We start from the raw sequence: 16,434 nt of genomic DNA on the forward strand, positions 1-16,434 counted from the left end.
TCACCTTTTGATAATTACTAACCTGAAACTTTTAGCCAGTTTCCTACTCATTTGGGTTGCCAGGTTATTAAAGCCTTCAGAATAGATTAAGCATGGTGGCACTTAGTTCTCTCAAATCCAGAAGTTAAAAACCATTCTGTTCTAGACTACAGTCAAAACTTGAAGTGAAGGGCCAAAGTTCAATTGCATAGTTCAATATCCACACAGCTCTGTAATATTATTTAAAAGTTACCTTCATCAAGAGATGCTAATTTATGTACTTCATTTCGCTGCTCGGTTAGACTTACACGATTATCCTTCTGTGAAAGAAAGTGCATATTAATTAATGCTAAAATGGTACATATACCAGGATATTTTGAATAATTCATAAGTTCTGGATACCTTTTCAGAAGTGTCAGATTTTCTTGTTCTTTGCATGATTTGCTCAAGCCTCTAGAAGATACAAATTCAGTCAATATGGAAAGTGAATTACCAAATATATTAAATTCCAACATTTTGCTCATAAGTACTAAGCAAAATCAACATTTTGCACAACAGACACCACAAAAAAAATTACCACCCAGAAAGCCTCACTAGTCAGCAATCACTGAATATTTTCTGGAAGTATCTATTGACCCTTTTTAAATTCCCTTTCCTTACATAAATAGTTATATAAATAGTTGCTTGGTACTTCAGAACTTAAACATTGCGGGAAACAAAAAGGCAACTACTTTTGCCCTAAGAATCACAATTGTTACAGCACAGAAGGGTAGCCATTTGGCTTATCATGCTCGCAATGGTTCTATTACAGAGTGCTAATCTCCTGCCTTTCCTCCATATTCCTTTACACTATTTCTAGCTAAATAATCATCCAATGCCCTCTTGAATGACGCAAAGATGACAAGGCCTTTGAGATTTAAACTCACGTTAAACCCTTGTTTAAAAGGCCAGTGCTCTAATCCCTGAGCTATGGAACCACATTAAAGAACTTGGATAAAATAAACCAAACTTGGGAAGGGGATTAGAGGGAGAGAACCACAATTTATATAACATAAGAAGAGCGTGCAGATTGGCTGAAGCCTCATTGGTATGCAACAGAAAGCGCTGACTATCATCCTTAGGTAGTCGTAAAAACTCAGACAATGCAGGCAGATCCTGATTCCCAATGGTAAAACCCTGGCCAATGTAGTAAAGATAGGTGGTTGCCATGATCCTGTGCTCAGTGAAAAAGATGAAAAGTATAGACAAACTCCTTTTTCCTACATGGGACAGAGTCCTGCATATAGATTGTAGCATGCACAACTGCATTATATGGAGACCCCAAATGATAATCTTAAAGTAGCTTCTGGTGTAATTTTTGACAGTCAGGATTATTTAATAAATGTTGCCTAATATCATAACATCTAAAGTTGGACATAGTGTTCTGAGGCTTGCAAGCGTGGGCTGCTTGAACAAAGGTATCAGAATACCCACTGGAATAAAATCAAAAATTTGTTACATGATACAATTTGCCAGCAGTGGGAATCGATGACCTATATAGTTGGCATCTCACTGGCACAGCTCATGTTATATTGCCCATTTGGGTAATAGACACACTTGCGCTAACTTTGTTTTTTTCTGCATGGCCCTCCAAGATCAGTTTGCAGGAACGACTTCTAATATTAGAAGACAGTGCTGGGATAACATCAGCAACATTCTGTTAGTGGAGAAAATATAGGTTCTTGTATTATCTGTGAAGTAGACATGTGAGATCCAGCTTCACTGTTAAAAAAATGTTTGAGACATCTACTCTTTTTCAAGTTAATCTGAGGTAGAGTGGACATTGTTCAGGGGCAAACATGATGGGCATAGCCCCTTTCACGAATTTACATGATAACCTGTGCGCAATGATCAGGACAGCTATCATACAGGTGCTTTCTTTCCAAGTTTGGTTTCTTGGTGTCAGTCCTGATAAATGGTTATCCAATATCCATTACTGATTCAATCACCAGTGGAAGCAATCCTTTTAGTTTCTCAGAAAATTCAAGCTTTTTGAAATCATTGTTTTAAACCTTGCCTTTCCTCGCAAAAATACTCTCCATTATTCAACATGTTGTCTTAAAAACATCTAATTTCTAACAGAATTTAACACATCAATATTGCTTCAACAGCTCTATCACCTTTTAAAGAATGGCCAGAAAAGCACTAACTATTTTAGCCAATGTTTGAATAAATTAAATGCCCAAATGTATAAAATCTAGAATTCTTTTTTATGGCCTTACCTAATTGATACTCCACCTTGATTGGGATTAAAAAGCTAACCAATATTATGCAGGGCCTTCACCCCTAAGCTCTGGATATCTCCCAGAAATAAAGAAATCTTCCTGAGCACACTGAATATGCTGCACTTAGTACAACTGTCATTTCAAGGAAACTGGATGTAACAAAACACTCCTCCCCTGCACACCATTACGTACAATTACTAAAATATATTGAAATATACACAATGGCTCCATCTACACATCTAGAAAGCTAAGAATGTTCAAAAGTCTGCAATTCTTTTCACTGTACCTGACCTTGAAAATACATTTGACATTTCTGGAAACTGAACCACATCAGTCAGCTACTCAACAAAACTTTCTATATATTCCTGCAATTATCCAATTATACACACCATTCAATAGAGGGGGGGAAAAGTGAGGCATCTGTGCAATATTTTATCATATTGTCAATCATTACTCGATCACTTCACAAACATTCCCCCACTGAATGCCAAATTTTGAAGTATTAAAATGGAGGTGACACCAGATGCTAACTGAAACAACACAGCAGGATAGTAACAGCTAATATTTGATCATTAAAGCTCATACATCAAAGATAAACATATATCATACATATATGCATAGAACAATTAGCTCTGGAACTTGCTACACAAAGGTACCTTCATAATGTAAGCCCTCCACCAACTCTCCAAGTGCAATCTTCCCAGCATGCTGATCTTCTAATCAGGTTCATGTGATGTTGTCACACGTGGGTAATTTGAAGGTACTCTCCCCTCCTAAATAAGTACAGGCAGAGACAAGACAAAAGCAGGTCTTGCTCATGGGAGGAACCTATATTGCCTGTGCTCATTCTCTCCTCTCCTTGTGATCGAGGGCCAAAACAAAAGAATTGGTCTAGCAACCATGGTTTGGGAATCCATGAACTAGTCCATACAAAATAGATAACATTTCTTGCTATGCGCACTGTCTTGAACACAGAACAAAGCCATATCATTCTAAATGGGATCCATAGTTTACCCAAGTTAGGTTATTCCAGCCAGGGCGAGAATAAATTTTCTTCACCAATGCAAGCGATAGGAGGGGAAAACAAAAACAAAAAACACTATTAAATTAGGGCTAGTTTGAGTAACTCTTGTTGCAAAACATTTGAATGGATATTAGGTGTGACCATTCAAAATCTTGTTGGTATTCCTCTTTAGGCTAAAGAAAACTGGCCATTTCTTTAAGTCAAGGGGTGACCAGCAAATGCACTAAAACAGAGCATTCAAGGCAACATAGAAGTGAGCAAAAAAAAAGACATTCCCTAAAACAGGCACATTACCTTTTTCCTTTCCATTCGTTCTTGTTCTTCTTTTTGAAAGTGCTTTTCACGTTCTATTCGCAATCTCTCAGCTTCTTCTCTAGCACGAGCATCATCATCTTTCTGAAAACGTTGTAATGAACCAGATTTATCACTTGAACAACCACAATCAGCAAACTCAGTGCTGTAAACCCTCAGCTTGTCCACAAGAACCAACAAAAGTAATGCACAAGATGTAAAACAAAAAGACAACAATGTTAGGCATGATTAAATGAGCTAATTAAACACAATTGTACAAAACAGTCTAAGTCAAACAGGTAACAATAAGTGCTCTTTCAACGATCCAAACAGACATGGAAACCAGGCACGTGAACTTTATTATGTCCATTTGATTTCCAGTTTAACACCAAAGTAAAGCCCTGATTTTTGCTCCAGATGAAACCATGAAGATTGGAAGTGCTGTCTCTAAACTTGTCTTTTTTGATTTTCACAGGGGTGAGTTTGGGGACAGCACAGGCTTCCTGGTTAATGGAGAAAGCTGATCATTTAAACATCAGCTTTTATTGAAAATTTATCAGAATCTTTCATGTAACTAGTAGAAGGGGGAAACCAGTAAATGTGTTATACAGTACTTGCATTACCAATAAAAAAATTATATGATAAGGTAGCATGCATAAGACTATCTAATAAGTCTAGAGCACAAGATGTTGAGAGTAGTGTGTTTGGATGGACAGAGGATTTATAACTCATAGAAGTCAAATTTGGGCTAAGGGGGAATATTTCAAGGGTGGAAATTATAACTAGTAGTATGCCACGGGGATCAGTGCTGGAAAAATAATTATTTATAACGTATGCGATGACTTGGATGAGAGAAGTGAACATACTGTAGCCAATTTGCAGATGACAAAAACAGATAGGAAGGAAAGTGGGGAGGATGACAGTCTACAGGGAAATAGATGGTTTCGCGAATATAATGTGGGGAAAACATGAGTTTATGCAATTTGGCAGAAGGGATGGTGTGAATATTACTTAAATGGAGAAAGCCAGCAGAAAGCTGCAACACTGAGGTACGGGGTTGGGAGAGGTTTCCTCGTGCATGAATTACAGCAAGCTGGCATACAACTTCAGTCAGTAATATAGAAGGCAAATTGGAAGGTGGCCCTTTACTTCAAAAGGAATGGAATATAACAGTAAGGATATTTTGATAAAACTATACAAGTCACTAGTTAAACCATACCTAGAATATATGAGTGTACTTTGGGAATGGAAGGCAGTACAGTGAAGGTTCACTAGGTTGATCTGAACATTGAGTGATTTTGTTATGAGGAGAGTTTCACAATGTTGTATCTGAATTTATGGAATTTAGCACAAGGAGGGGAACTTTATTGAAACATATAAATGGGTTTAGGGGGCTTGACAGGTTGTTCCCCCTTGCAGGAGAGTACAGAACCAGAGGGCATCATCGTGGAGGAAGGGGTCACTCAATTAAGACAGATGACAAGGAATTTCTTCTCACAGGGGAGTGTTTCTCAGGAATTTCTTTTTAAAACTGTAAACTGTGGAGGCTGGGTCGATAAGTATATTATATGTGAGACTGACATTTTTAATTGCTGAAAATGTGTTGCTGGAAAAGCGCAGCAGGTCAGGCAGCATCCAAGGAACAGGAGAATCGACGTTTCGGGCATCAGCCCTTCTCCTTGGATGCTGCCTGACCTGCTGTGCTTTTCCAGCAACACATTTTCAGCTCTGTTCTCCAGCATCTGCAGTCCTCACTTTCTCCTTGACATTTTTAATTATTGTGGAAACCAAGAGCTTTGGGAGAAAAGGCAGAAAACTGAAGCATTATCAGATCAACCATGATCTGACTGAATGGAGGAGCAGACAATTTAAAAATTAAATAAGGTTTTCTATGGTCACAATATAACCAAGGTTCATGTGGAAAATTCTCCCTTGGTTTTACTATGAACATAGGCATCCTTATTTAACTTATACAGTCTAACTCTTACACTGGTATACAACTGTTTACTGAAACATATGCAGGAATTGCCCACTCTAAAAGTAGCTAGAATAAAATTCTGCTGAATACAAGAAATTAATCACTTTTACACACCCTTAGTTATGACTGCACATTCTGTAATTCAAATTCCAACCTTCTTAATACATAACCATACAACAAACCAACAGACAAAGTCCTAAGTATGTATCTTCATATAGGCCCTATCTTGTCCTATTCTGACTATCCTAGTATTGCTTGCTTCAACCCTATTGGTTTTCAAGGCCTTTCCGTATACTCTGCTGACCTCAGTCTTAGGACGTATAAGGGTTTTTGGAGAATTCTAAGCTCATGGTTTTACTGTGAACACAGAAATCCCTAGTCAACTCTTTACAATCTAATTGACTCAAGGCTGAATGGCCTACTTTTGTAGTAATACAAGCAATATTGCATGACTAAATCTCAGTTGACTAGTGGTCTTTTGCAGTGGTTTGCCAACTCGTGTTTATAGTATCAAACCATACCAAATATGTATGAAATATGCTCTAGGAAATAGTTGTCCACAATTTGCATGACAGCTCTACAGCAATTACCTGCATGTCATTGAATAATGGGAATGGCTACTAGAAGCCATCAAGGTAATGGCAGCCTTGAAACATTTTCCCTACAGGGTTGCTCTGAGCAACAGAAGAAAAAAAATTGCCAAATTTTCTAACTTATAAAGCAAAGCTGCACCATACTAGCCACAGATACCTAGCCTGCCTCAGATTCTCAATTGATTATGTCTGTAAGGGAAACAGGCAATGCCATAAGACAGCTCTATGCACCTACTACCATCTGGCTGGATTCCTCTCGTACAGGGCAAAATCAGGTCCATTCATATTTCATAAACATCAATGAGTAGTTTAGTCATGAACATGGTACAGATCAATGCCCTGGCAACTACCAGAATGTATTTTAGATTGATCCACAGTATCATTATTGAAAAAGTAAACACCATGGTGAACAAGTTAATAATGAAGCTTCAAATCTGACAGGTGACATAATGAAACACCTAGAGTCAGTGAAACAAAGCAAACCACTGATTCATTCAAGGAGAGGCTAGTGTCTGATTGGAGTACTGCTAGATTAGACATCAATATAGATGTCCTTTATTTCTTTTACAAAATCTTTACTCTGAAGTGTAGCTTGGTTTGGGGTGTGGGTGTGTGTGGAGAGAATGGGTTTACAGTGGTATTCTTTGTTCAATCAATTCGTCACATTGTGGTGGTGGGGGGGGGGGGAGAAAGAGTCGATATTATCACCACATCTTTATATTAGCACAGCTTTGCTGAGAACAGCAGCTTCTAGAATCGTTGTGGTATTACACACTCAAGTATCTCTATCACAGAATCAGAATTGTTAGAAGTGCAGGAGGCCATTTGACACGTTGTGCCTGTACCAGTTCTATTAACCAGTTCCAATTTCCTGCCTTTTCTCATAATCCTGCACACCGCTTCTATCCAAGTAATCATTCAATGCTCTTAAATGCCTCAACTGAAACTGCCTCCACCAAAATTTCCAGGCAGTGGCGTACATACCCTAACAACTTAATGCCTGAATTCTTTTGCCCCTCACATCACCCTCATTTCTTTTGCGCATCACTTAAATCTATGTGCCCTCAGTCTTAATTTTCAATTACAAGGGGGAACAGCCTCTGTCTGTCTATCTATCCAGCCCATTCATGATTTTAAAAATCTTTAAAGAACAACAATGAGGGGATTTGATAAAGAGAACAGTCAAAACTTTTTCAATTTATCCTCTATTGAAGTTCCTCATTTCTGGAAATGATTATAAATTGCTTTACACTTTCTCCAATGCAGAAAATAATACACTGTGCTGTTTAAAACGATGATCTTTAATTTTAGTGCAAGTTCATGTCTTGCATAAGCTGTGGCTCCGTGACAACTACCAAGACATCAATGTTTGTCAAAATTTGAATATTTAATACATTAACTTCTCTTCAGATGTTAAATGTTTCCTTTAAATTTGTTAATGGAATTTAAGTGTCACTGGCTAGTCCAGCCTTTACTGCCCATCTCTATAACTGTTATCAAGATGAGCTGCCCACACAAACCATTGCAGGTAATGGATGGAGTAGGGACACCCGATGTGTTATGGAGTTCCAGGATTTTGACTCAATGACAGTGATATAGTCCCAAGTTAGGATGGTGAGAGCTTGGAAGTTTCAGGTAATAATGTTCTCCTACATCTGATACCCTTGGCTTTGTAAATGGTAGGGGGAAAAAAGCTAGTTCATTACATAAAGTAGTAATAAACTAAACACCTACTTGCTTTTGCAAACGCTCTATTTCAAGTCTTTCTTTTTGAGCCTTTTCCTCCAGAAATTGTTGCTCCTCTTCAAGTTTTTGCTGTGCTTCTCGAAGTTTTCTCTCTTCCTCAAGTCTCCGAGCTGCTTCTTCTCGACGAGCTTTCTCTTCAGATTTTCGTCTGAACATTTCTTCTTTCATTTGCCTAAATTTAACAGCAATCCATAAACATCTGTTCAGACATGTACAAAACAGAAGTGTCCCACTTTGGAGGCATCCCCTTTAGATCAGAGGTTCAAGTCTGCACTCATCTTAAAAACACTAAATCATGAGATGTACTTTTAATTTTTTTAAAAATAAACGAGTGCTGAAAAGCAAAACAAAAATGCTGGACACCCATGATACATACATAAAGGCCACCCGACTGATTATGTCATCCACATCCAGATGTCATACAGCTATGCATAACAGTGATCCATTCACTCAAGGATTCACTTAGTAGGTGCGGTAAAACTACCAAGATAAATTTAGAAAAATGGTCTGAAAAGTTCCTCAAACTCCCGCTAATCAAACAAAGTTCCAGAAAACTACCTGCATCCCCAAAATCTTTCTACTTCCAGGTAACCAATAACTTTAAATTTCATTATCCTCGTGGAAACCTGTCCAATGTATAATCATTAATATTAGATATATTTGAAGTATTGCAGCCATGACTGCAAAGAAAACCTTTCCAATATCTAACTTTCCTCCTTGGTCAAGCATTTCATACCATAAGACATTGGAGCTGAAGTAGGCCATTCAGCCCATTGAGTCTGCTCCACCATTCAAATGAATCATTGGATAATCATCAGTTCCACTTTGCCTTCCTCGCTCTACCACCTCCTCCTCCTCCTCTTCCCCCCCCACCACCCCCCCTCAAAAAGCTAAACTGCTGATAGAGCCCAGAGATGCGTAGTTAAGGTGGACTAGCCATGGGAAATGCATGGTTACAGGGATGGGGTTGGGTCTGGGTCTGGGTGGGATGCTCTTCAGAGGGCTGGTGTGGACTCAATGGCTGAATTGCCTGCTTCCACACTGTAGTGATTTTATGATCCTCCTGAGCTGACCTTGACGCATTCCTTTGTCTGAGGTTTTGCTGTTTTCCCCCCCCCTCACTCTCATTGAGCTCCATCTCTACCTATTGTTCAGACCCTCCACCCCCATCCCTTCTCCAGCACATATGACTTGTCCGTACCACAAGCAGTTCTAAGGGCTCAATAAACCAGAAATCTGAACTACTTTCTGTCAGTGTTGCCAGACCTGCTGAGGTTTTCCAGCAATTTCTGCTTTTGTTTTAGATTTACGTATCCAAAGTTCTTTAGTTTTTGTTTAGCATCAGCAGATTAAATACTCCTGCAAAGGACCAATATGTACAATGGGTTGAATTGCCTCTTTTTGTAGTACAACCATTCTGCTTCCATGAAATCAGAAGTAAAAAGTCTTCACTAGGATATGTTTCAGGGACTCATTAAGTCACTATGTTACATCAAGATTTGTAGCATGGGCTTCCTGTCAAATTGTTTTTGCATCAATCACAATGGAACCTATTTTGACACAAACATTTCAAGAAAAATGTTAATTGAAGATTCACCAAACAGACTGTCACAGCTATCATTATGATAACCAAGTCATTAAATGGTAATTTTGACAATTCAACTTTAGAACTTTAAAACTTATCTTGTCCTGGTTGTACTAATTGTTTTCTCAATTCAATAACTGCACAGGAATAAATGCAGCGTGATGGGCAGAATGCAACTTTACCTCTCATTATCTCCAACTCCCCACCCTCCCAAACATAGGTACCTTTCTTTCTCCTCTTGTTCTCTTTTCTCCTCTTCTTCCCGATCCCTCTGTTCCCGTGCTATTCGCCGTTTCTCGGCCAGAAGTCGCGTAGCTTCTGCTGGATCAGTAGTACCTGCTGTGGTTTTACCAGGAGTAGACGACAGTATGACTTGAACAGTTTCTATGTATATAGAAAAATAAGTATTGGAATTTAGGTGTACTATTTAAATGTAAACAGTGAATAGTTCCATGTACCCCATGATTCTTAAAAGAGAAGACACTAAAAGGGAGGGTTTAAACTAGATTGGCAGGGGGATGGGAACCTGAGCTATGGGTCAAATGATGGAGTAGGTAGAGAACAGCCAGATACAGCATGCAGAGAGTTTGTAAGAGGGTAGGCACTTGATAGGGCAAAGTTATGGTCAGTGCGATGGACTGAAGTATGCCTATTTTAATGCAAAAAGTATCAGGAATAAGGGTGATGAACTCATGGCACAGATCAGTACTTGGAACTATGATATTGTGGCCATGACAGAGAATTGGATATTACAGGGGCAGGAATGGTTGGTGGATGTCCCAGGGTTTAAATGTTTCAAAAGGAACAGGTGGGTGGGGGTAAGAGGTGGAGGAGTGGCATTGCTAATCAAGGATAGTATCACAGCTAATCAAGGATAGTATCACAAAGGGAGATTTGTCTGCAGAGTATGTATGGATATCAGAAACAAGGAAAGGAGCAATCACTTTGTTGCTTTGTGTGGCCTGTAGAAAACTCCCAATAGAGACAGGAAGGAGCAGATTAGGAGGCAGATTTTGGAAAGGTGCAGAAGTACCTTGGAAAATTTGGAAAGGCTGTTGTCGTGGATGACTTTAACTTCCCTAATATTGACTGGAACCTACTTAGGTCAAATAGTTTTGATGGAGCAGTTATTGTCAGCTGTGCCCAGGAAGGGCTCCTGATGTAATATGTAGATAAGCAAAAGAGAGGAGGCCATATTGGATTTGGTGCTTGGCAACGAACCAAGCCAGGTGCTAGATTGCTCATTGGAAACCATTTCGGTGATGGTGATCACAACTTCAATGACCTTTACTATAGTCAAGGAGGATAGGAGCAGACAGTATTGTAAAGTTTTTAATGGGGAAGGCGGTCAGAGAATTACAATGCTGTTAGGCAAGAACTGGGGCACCTAAATTGGGAACAGATGCCCTCAGAAAAATGAACAGAAATGTGGTGATTGTTCATGAAGCACCTGCTAACAGGTTTGTCCCACTGAGACAAGGAAGAGATGGTAGGTTGAAGGAACGTTGGGTGACAAGGGATATGGAACACCTAGTCAAGAGAAAGGTGGAAGCTTATTGCTGGTTGAGATGGCAAGGATCAGACAGGGCTTTAAAGGATTACAAGGTGGCCTGGAAGGAACTGAAGAATGGACTTTGGAGAGCTTGAAGGGGGCATGAAAAAGCTTTAGCAGGTAGGATTAAGAAAACTTTAAGGAGTTCTACACTTGTGAGGAACAAGAGAATGGCCAGAGTAAGGACAGGGCCAATCAGGGATAGTGGAGGGAACTTGCACCTGAGTTGGAGAAATTATGAGAGATCCTAAATGAATAATTGCACATCCTGAATGAAGGTTGAAATCATATTTATTACCAAAAGTAAATTTAACAGTACATTTAGAAAATTTAAGAAAGATGCTCTCTGTATAGTATCACTCATAGAAAACTGCTCTGTTAGCAGCAGACATTGGCACGTGCAGTACAGCGCTAACATCATGTGCAGAACAGCAAGGTTACCAGCGCAGACACCAGTGCATGCGCAGAACAGCATGGAGATTTCTGCTTGGACATTAGCGCATGCACAGAACAAAGGGAGCAAACTGATCCCTGCTGGAATTGCATTATTGTGAACAGAGATAAATGGTCTAGAAAATACCATTCCTTAATTCTTCAACAACGTTATAGCCAAATTGCACTGCGAAAACACGCATTATCCCAGAACTTAAGAGTGTGGTGCAGGAAATGCACAGCAGGGCAGGCAGCATCTCAGGGGCAGGAGAACAGGCTTATGCCCAAAACGTCGATTCTCCTGTCCCCCGGATGCTGCCTAGCCTGCTGTGCTTTTCCTGCACCACTCTCTCGACTCTGATCTCCGGCATCTGCAGTCCACACTTTCGCCTATTCCATTATCCCAGAACTACCTGTATATAGATTGTGAACTGCTATGAATGTGGACCTAACACAGAATCCCACAGTACACCATTAGTAACAGCCTGCAATCCCTAGAACAACCAGTTTATTCTTCCTCCTTGTTCTGCAGAGTATCTAATTCTAATCCCATGCACTCTAAATTTTATTTATTCACCTTTTGTGTGAAAGCTGACTGTGCAGGTAGTAACCTTAAATTTGTTGGTATGAACCAAAATGAGAAAGCACTTATGAAACCTGCCTAATTGCAAGTCCATTAGTTGGATGGTGCCTTAGAAGTGTTTCCTGAAAAAGGGGGCAAGGGTTTGGGGGGGGGGGGGGGGGGGGGGGGAGAAGAAAGAGGAGGGGGTGCATGTTTGAATTAGGTGGCACAACTCTGACGTATTGAGCTTGTGACACAGTCTACCTAAGACCAGACAGCGGGCACCACATGTAGTAATTGACTATTTGTCAACAAAATAAAAGGATGGTGACCACAAGATTGCACTGTGTAAATATCATAGTGAGTGGATGACAAAAGCTTGCAAGGAAATAGCTTTCTATCAGCAGCCATGAGCAGGCTGACATGGTGTCATAGTTTTTTAAAAACTTTATAATAAGCTCCTTCCAGGAAAATCAAACATGTCCTCATTGATGAAAGGTTAACTGATCATAGAAAATGTGACACACTTGTGATGTTTTCCCACAATCAGCTGATCAATCGCTGAAGGATTGTTCATGCAGGCTACATGCATGGGATTAGAAGAAACTGCCTCAGAGCAATAGCTAGCTTCCTCAGGAATAGTAATCATCTGATCAACAACTGAAGGTTGACGTGGATCAGGCTAATTACCTATTTCAATCTTATGCATACGTGAGTCTGTGTAAACTGGGTCAGCGGCAATTGTGAGTACTATACAGATAAGTTTGTGATGGTTTGTATTATTTCAATATTATGTAACATACCTTGCTTTAACAAAGAACAATTGGGTTTATCACACTGTTAGGATGCCTTGGGAATTTATATCCTGAGATATTTGCTGAGAGGTGCGAGAGAGGAGCGAAGGACTTCTGGGAAGGTGAGTCTAACTGTTTAAAACAAACAGTCGCCTCAGGCGTCAGGGCCTCCATTTCCCAAGAGGAGTGAGGGAGGAGCAAAGGACTTCTGGGAAATTTTTAAGTGGGTGAGATCTATACCGGAGACCCCATACCGCCGGGCCTCCCTCCCACCCACCCACGTCCTCTAACCTTACTAAGAGTCCGTAAACTTGGTAAGTTTTCGGGTTTTTTTCCTTCTCTTCCTTTGTTTAGTCCTGTGCAGGCTTTCAGTGTAGCAGGATATGGATGTTAGGGCAGTTACATGTTCCTTCTGCAGAATGTGGCAGGTGAGAAACACTTCACATGTCTCAGTCAACTACATCTGTGGGAAGTGCACCAACGTCAGCTCCTCGAAAACCAAGTTAGGGAACTGGAACTGGAGCTGGATGAACTTCGGATCATCTGGGAGGCTGAGTGAGAAATTGAGGGGATGTACAGGGAGGTGGTCACTCCCAGACACAGGATAAGGACAGCTGGGTTACAGTCAGGGGGAGGAAAGGGAACAGACAGTCAGAGCAAGGGATCCCCTGTGGCCATTCCCCTCAGCAACAAGTATACCATTTTTGATACTGCTGGTCGGGACAGCCTACCAGGGGAAAGCCATAGTTGTCAGGTATCTGGCATTGAGCCTGGCACTGTGGCTCAGAAGGGAAAGGGGAGAATAGAAAAGCTCTAGTGGTAGGGGACTCAATAGTTAGACAGACTGACAGGAGATTTTGTGGTCAGGAATGGGATTCCTGGAAGGCATGTTGCCATCCTGGTGCCAGGGTCCAGGATGTCACCAATTGGGTTTACAGGATTCTGAAGGGGGAGGGTGAGCAGCCAGAAATCGGGGTACATATTGGCTACAAAGTGACTACAGTCAGTTAGGTTGGAATCTGAAGAGCAGGATGAGTAGAGTGGTGATCTCAGGTTTGCTACCGGTGCCGAGATAGTGAGGTGAGGAACACAGTCAGCGAATGTAGCTTAACACGTGGCTGCAAGGCTGGAGCAGGAGGGAGGGCTTCATATACCTAGATCATTGCGATACCTTCTGGGAAGGTGGGACCTGTACATGAAGGACGGGTTACACCTGAACTGGAGGGGCACAAAAGGTCCTGGGTGGGAGATTTGCTCGTGTGATTCGGGAGGGTTTTAACTTGATTGGCGGGGGGTGGGAATCTGAGCCACGTATCTGAGAGGGGGACATTTGCAGATGGGGCAGTGACAGAAGGTAGTGAATCTATTGGGAAGGTTTCTTATGTGATGAAACAGAGGGATTGGTTAAAGTGTGTCTGCTTCAATGCAAAGTGTCAGAAATAAGAATGATGAACTTAAAGCGTGGATCAGTACTTGGGGATATAATGCTGTGGCCATAACGGAGACGTGGGTATCACAGGGGCAGGAATGGTTGCTTGATGTTCCAGGGTTTAGAACGTTTAAAAAGAACGGAGGGTGGAAAACTAGTAGGGGGGGGTGTAGCATTACTAATCAGAGTGCATCACAGCTACAGAAACAAAGGTTGTTGAGGAAGGTCTGTCTGCTGAGTCAGGATGGGTGGAAGTCAGGAACAGCAAGGGAGCAGCCACCTCACTGGGGGCTTTCTACAGACCATCTAATAGCAGTAGAGAAATTGAAGAACGCATAGGCGGGCAGATTCTGGAAAAATGCAAAGGTAGCAGGGTTGTAGTTATGGGTGATTTCAACTTTCCCAATATTGACTGGAACCTCCTAAGTGCAGATGGTTTGGATGGAGCCGTTTTTGTCAGGTGTGTTCAGGAGGGTTTCTTTACTTAGTATGTAGACAGACTGACGAGGGGAGAGGCCATTTTAGATTTGGTGCTCGGCAATGAGCCAGGACAGGTGTCAGATCTCATGGTGGGAGAACACTTTGGTGACAGTGACCACAACTGCCTAACATTTAACATAGCCTGAGAGAGGGAAAGGAACAGTTACCGAGGGAAGATATTTAATTGGGGAAAAGGAAATTATGACGCTATCAGACAGGAGTTGGGAAGTACAGACTGGGAACAATTGTTCCACAGAAAGGGCACAGCAGACATGTGGAGACTGTTTAAGGAGCAGTTGAGTGTGATGCACACATTTATTCCTCTGAGACAGGTAAGAAGGGGTAAGATTAAGGAATCTTGGATGACGAGAACAGAGGAGCTTCTCGTTAAAAGCAAGAAGGCAGCTTACAGAAGATGGACGAAGCAAGGATCTAGCACAGCTTTACTGGATTATAGGCTTGCTAGAAAGGAGCTCAAATGGACAGAGAGCCAGGACGGGGCACTATGAAGGCTTGGCAAATAGGATTAGGGAGAATCCAAAGGCATTTTACACGTGTAAGGAATGACAATGATTAGGGAGAAGGCAGGGCCAATCAAGGATAGCGTAGGGAACTTGTGCATGGAGTCTGAGCAGATTGGGGAAGCCCTAAAAGAGTAGGGCTTCAGTTTTCTCTAAGGAAAAGGACCTTGCTGTGAATGAGAACTTAGAGGAGCTAGGATACTGGCTTGACCAGATCAAGACTGATAAAGTTGATGTGCTGGAAAATTTGGAAAACATTAAGATTGATAAGTCCCCAGGGCCAGACCAGATTTATCCTAGCCTGTTCCGGGAAGCGAGAAAGGAGGTTGCTAAGCCGCTGGTGAAGAGCTTTGCCTCCTCACTCTCCATGAGTGTTGTATCAGAGGATTGGAAGGAGGCAAATGTTGTTCCTCTTTTCAAGAAGGGTAATAGGGAAATCCCTGGCAATTACAGACCAGTCAGTCTTACATCTGTGGTCAGCAAAGTTTTGGAAAGAAATCTGAGGGATAGGATCTATGACTATTTGGCAAATCATAGCGTGATTAAAGGCAGTCAGCATGGCTTTATGAGGGGCAAGTCATGCCTCACAAATCTTCGAGGAGGTGACAAGACAGGTCGAAGATGATCAAGCAGTGGATGTGGTGTATATGGATTTCAGCAAGGCATTTGATAAAGGTTCTCCATGGTAGGCTCATTCATAAAGTCAGGAAATATGGGATACAGGGAGATTTGGCTATTTGGATTCAGAATTGGTTGACTGACAGAAGGCAGAGAGTGGTTGTAGATGGAAAGTATTCTGCCTGGAGGTCAGTGTTTAGTGGGATCCCGCAGGGCTCTGTTCTTGGGCCTTTGCTCTTCGTATTTTATAAATGACTTGAATGAGGAAGTTGAGGGGTGGGTTAGTAAGTTTGCAGATGACACAAAGGTTGGAGGTGTCGTCGATAGTATTGAAGGCTAATACAGGCTGCAGCACGACAGACAGAATACAGAGCTGGGCTGAGAAATGGCAGATTGAGTTCAACCTGGATAAATGCGAAATGATGCATTTTGGAAGGCCGAACTGGAATGCTGAATATAGGATTAAAGACAGGATTCTTGATAGCGTGGAGGAACAGAGGGATTTGGGTGTACATGTACAAAGATCCCTCAAAGTTGCCACCCAAATGGATAGGGTTGTTAAGAAAGCATATGGTGTTTTGGCTTT

The 16,434-nt window shown here is 41.3% G+C and overlaps 1 protein-coding gene across 6 annotated transcripts in view; it reads right to left on the reverse strand.

Moving 5' to 3' along the window:
* map7b (microtubule-associated protein 7b) overlaps positions 1-16,434 on the reverse strand; it is a 147,789-nt gene that overhangs the window by 9,839 nt on the left and 121,516 nt on the right. For all 6 annotated transcript variants that reach the window (XM_072554334.1, XM_072554349.1, XM_072554362.1 and 3 more), the window contains 5 exons: positions 9,685-9,844; positions 7,864-8,047; positions 3,562-3,663; positions 382-432; positions 233-299 (listed from right to left, as the gene is read on the reverse strand). In XM_072554334.1, the coding sequence (XP_072410435.1) occupies positions 233-299; positions 382-432; positions 3,562-3,663; positions 7,864-8,047; positions 9,685-9,844 (564 nt within the window). The remainder of the gene's footprint in view (positions 1-232; positions 300-381; positions 433-3,561; positions 3,664-7,863; positions 8,048-9,684; positions 9,845-16,434) is intronic.

The sequence above is a fragment of the Chiloscyllium punctatum genome, chromosome 3 (genome assembly GCF_047496795.1).
Source record: "Chiloscyllium punctatum isolate Juve2018m chromosome 3, sChiPun1.3, whole genome shotgun sequence".
Classification (NCBI taxonomy): Eukaryota; Metazoa; Chordata; class Chondrichthyes; order Orectolobiformes; family Hemiscylliidae; genus Chiloscyllium; species Chiloscyllium punctatum.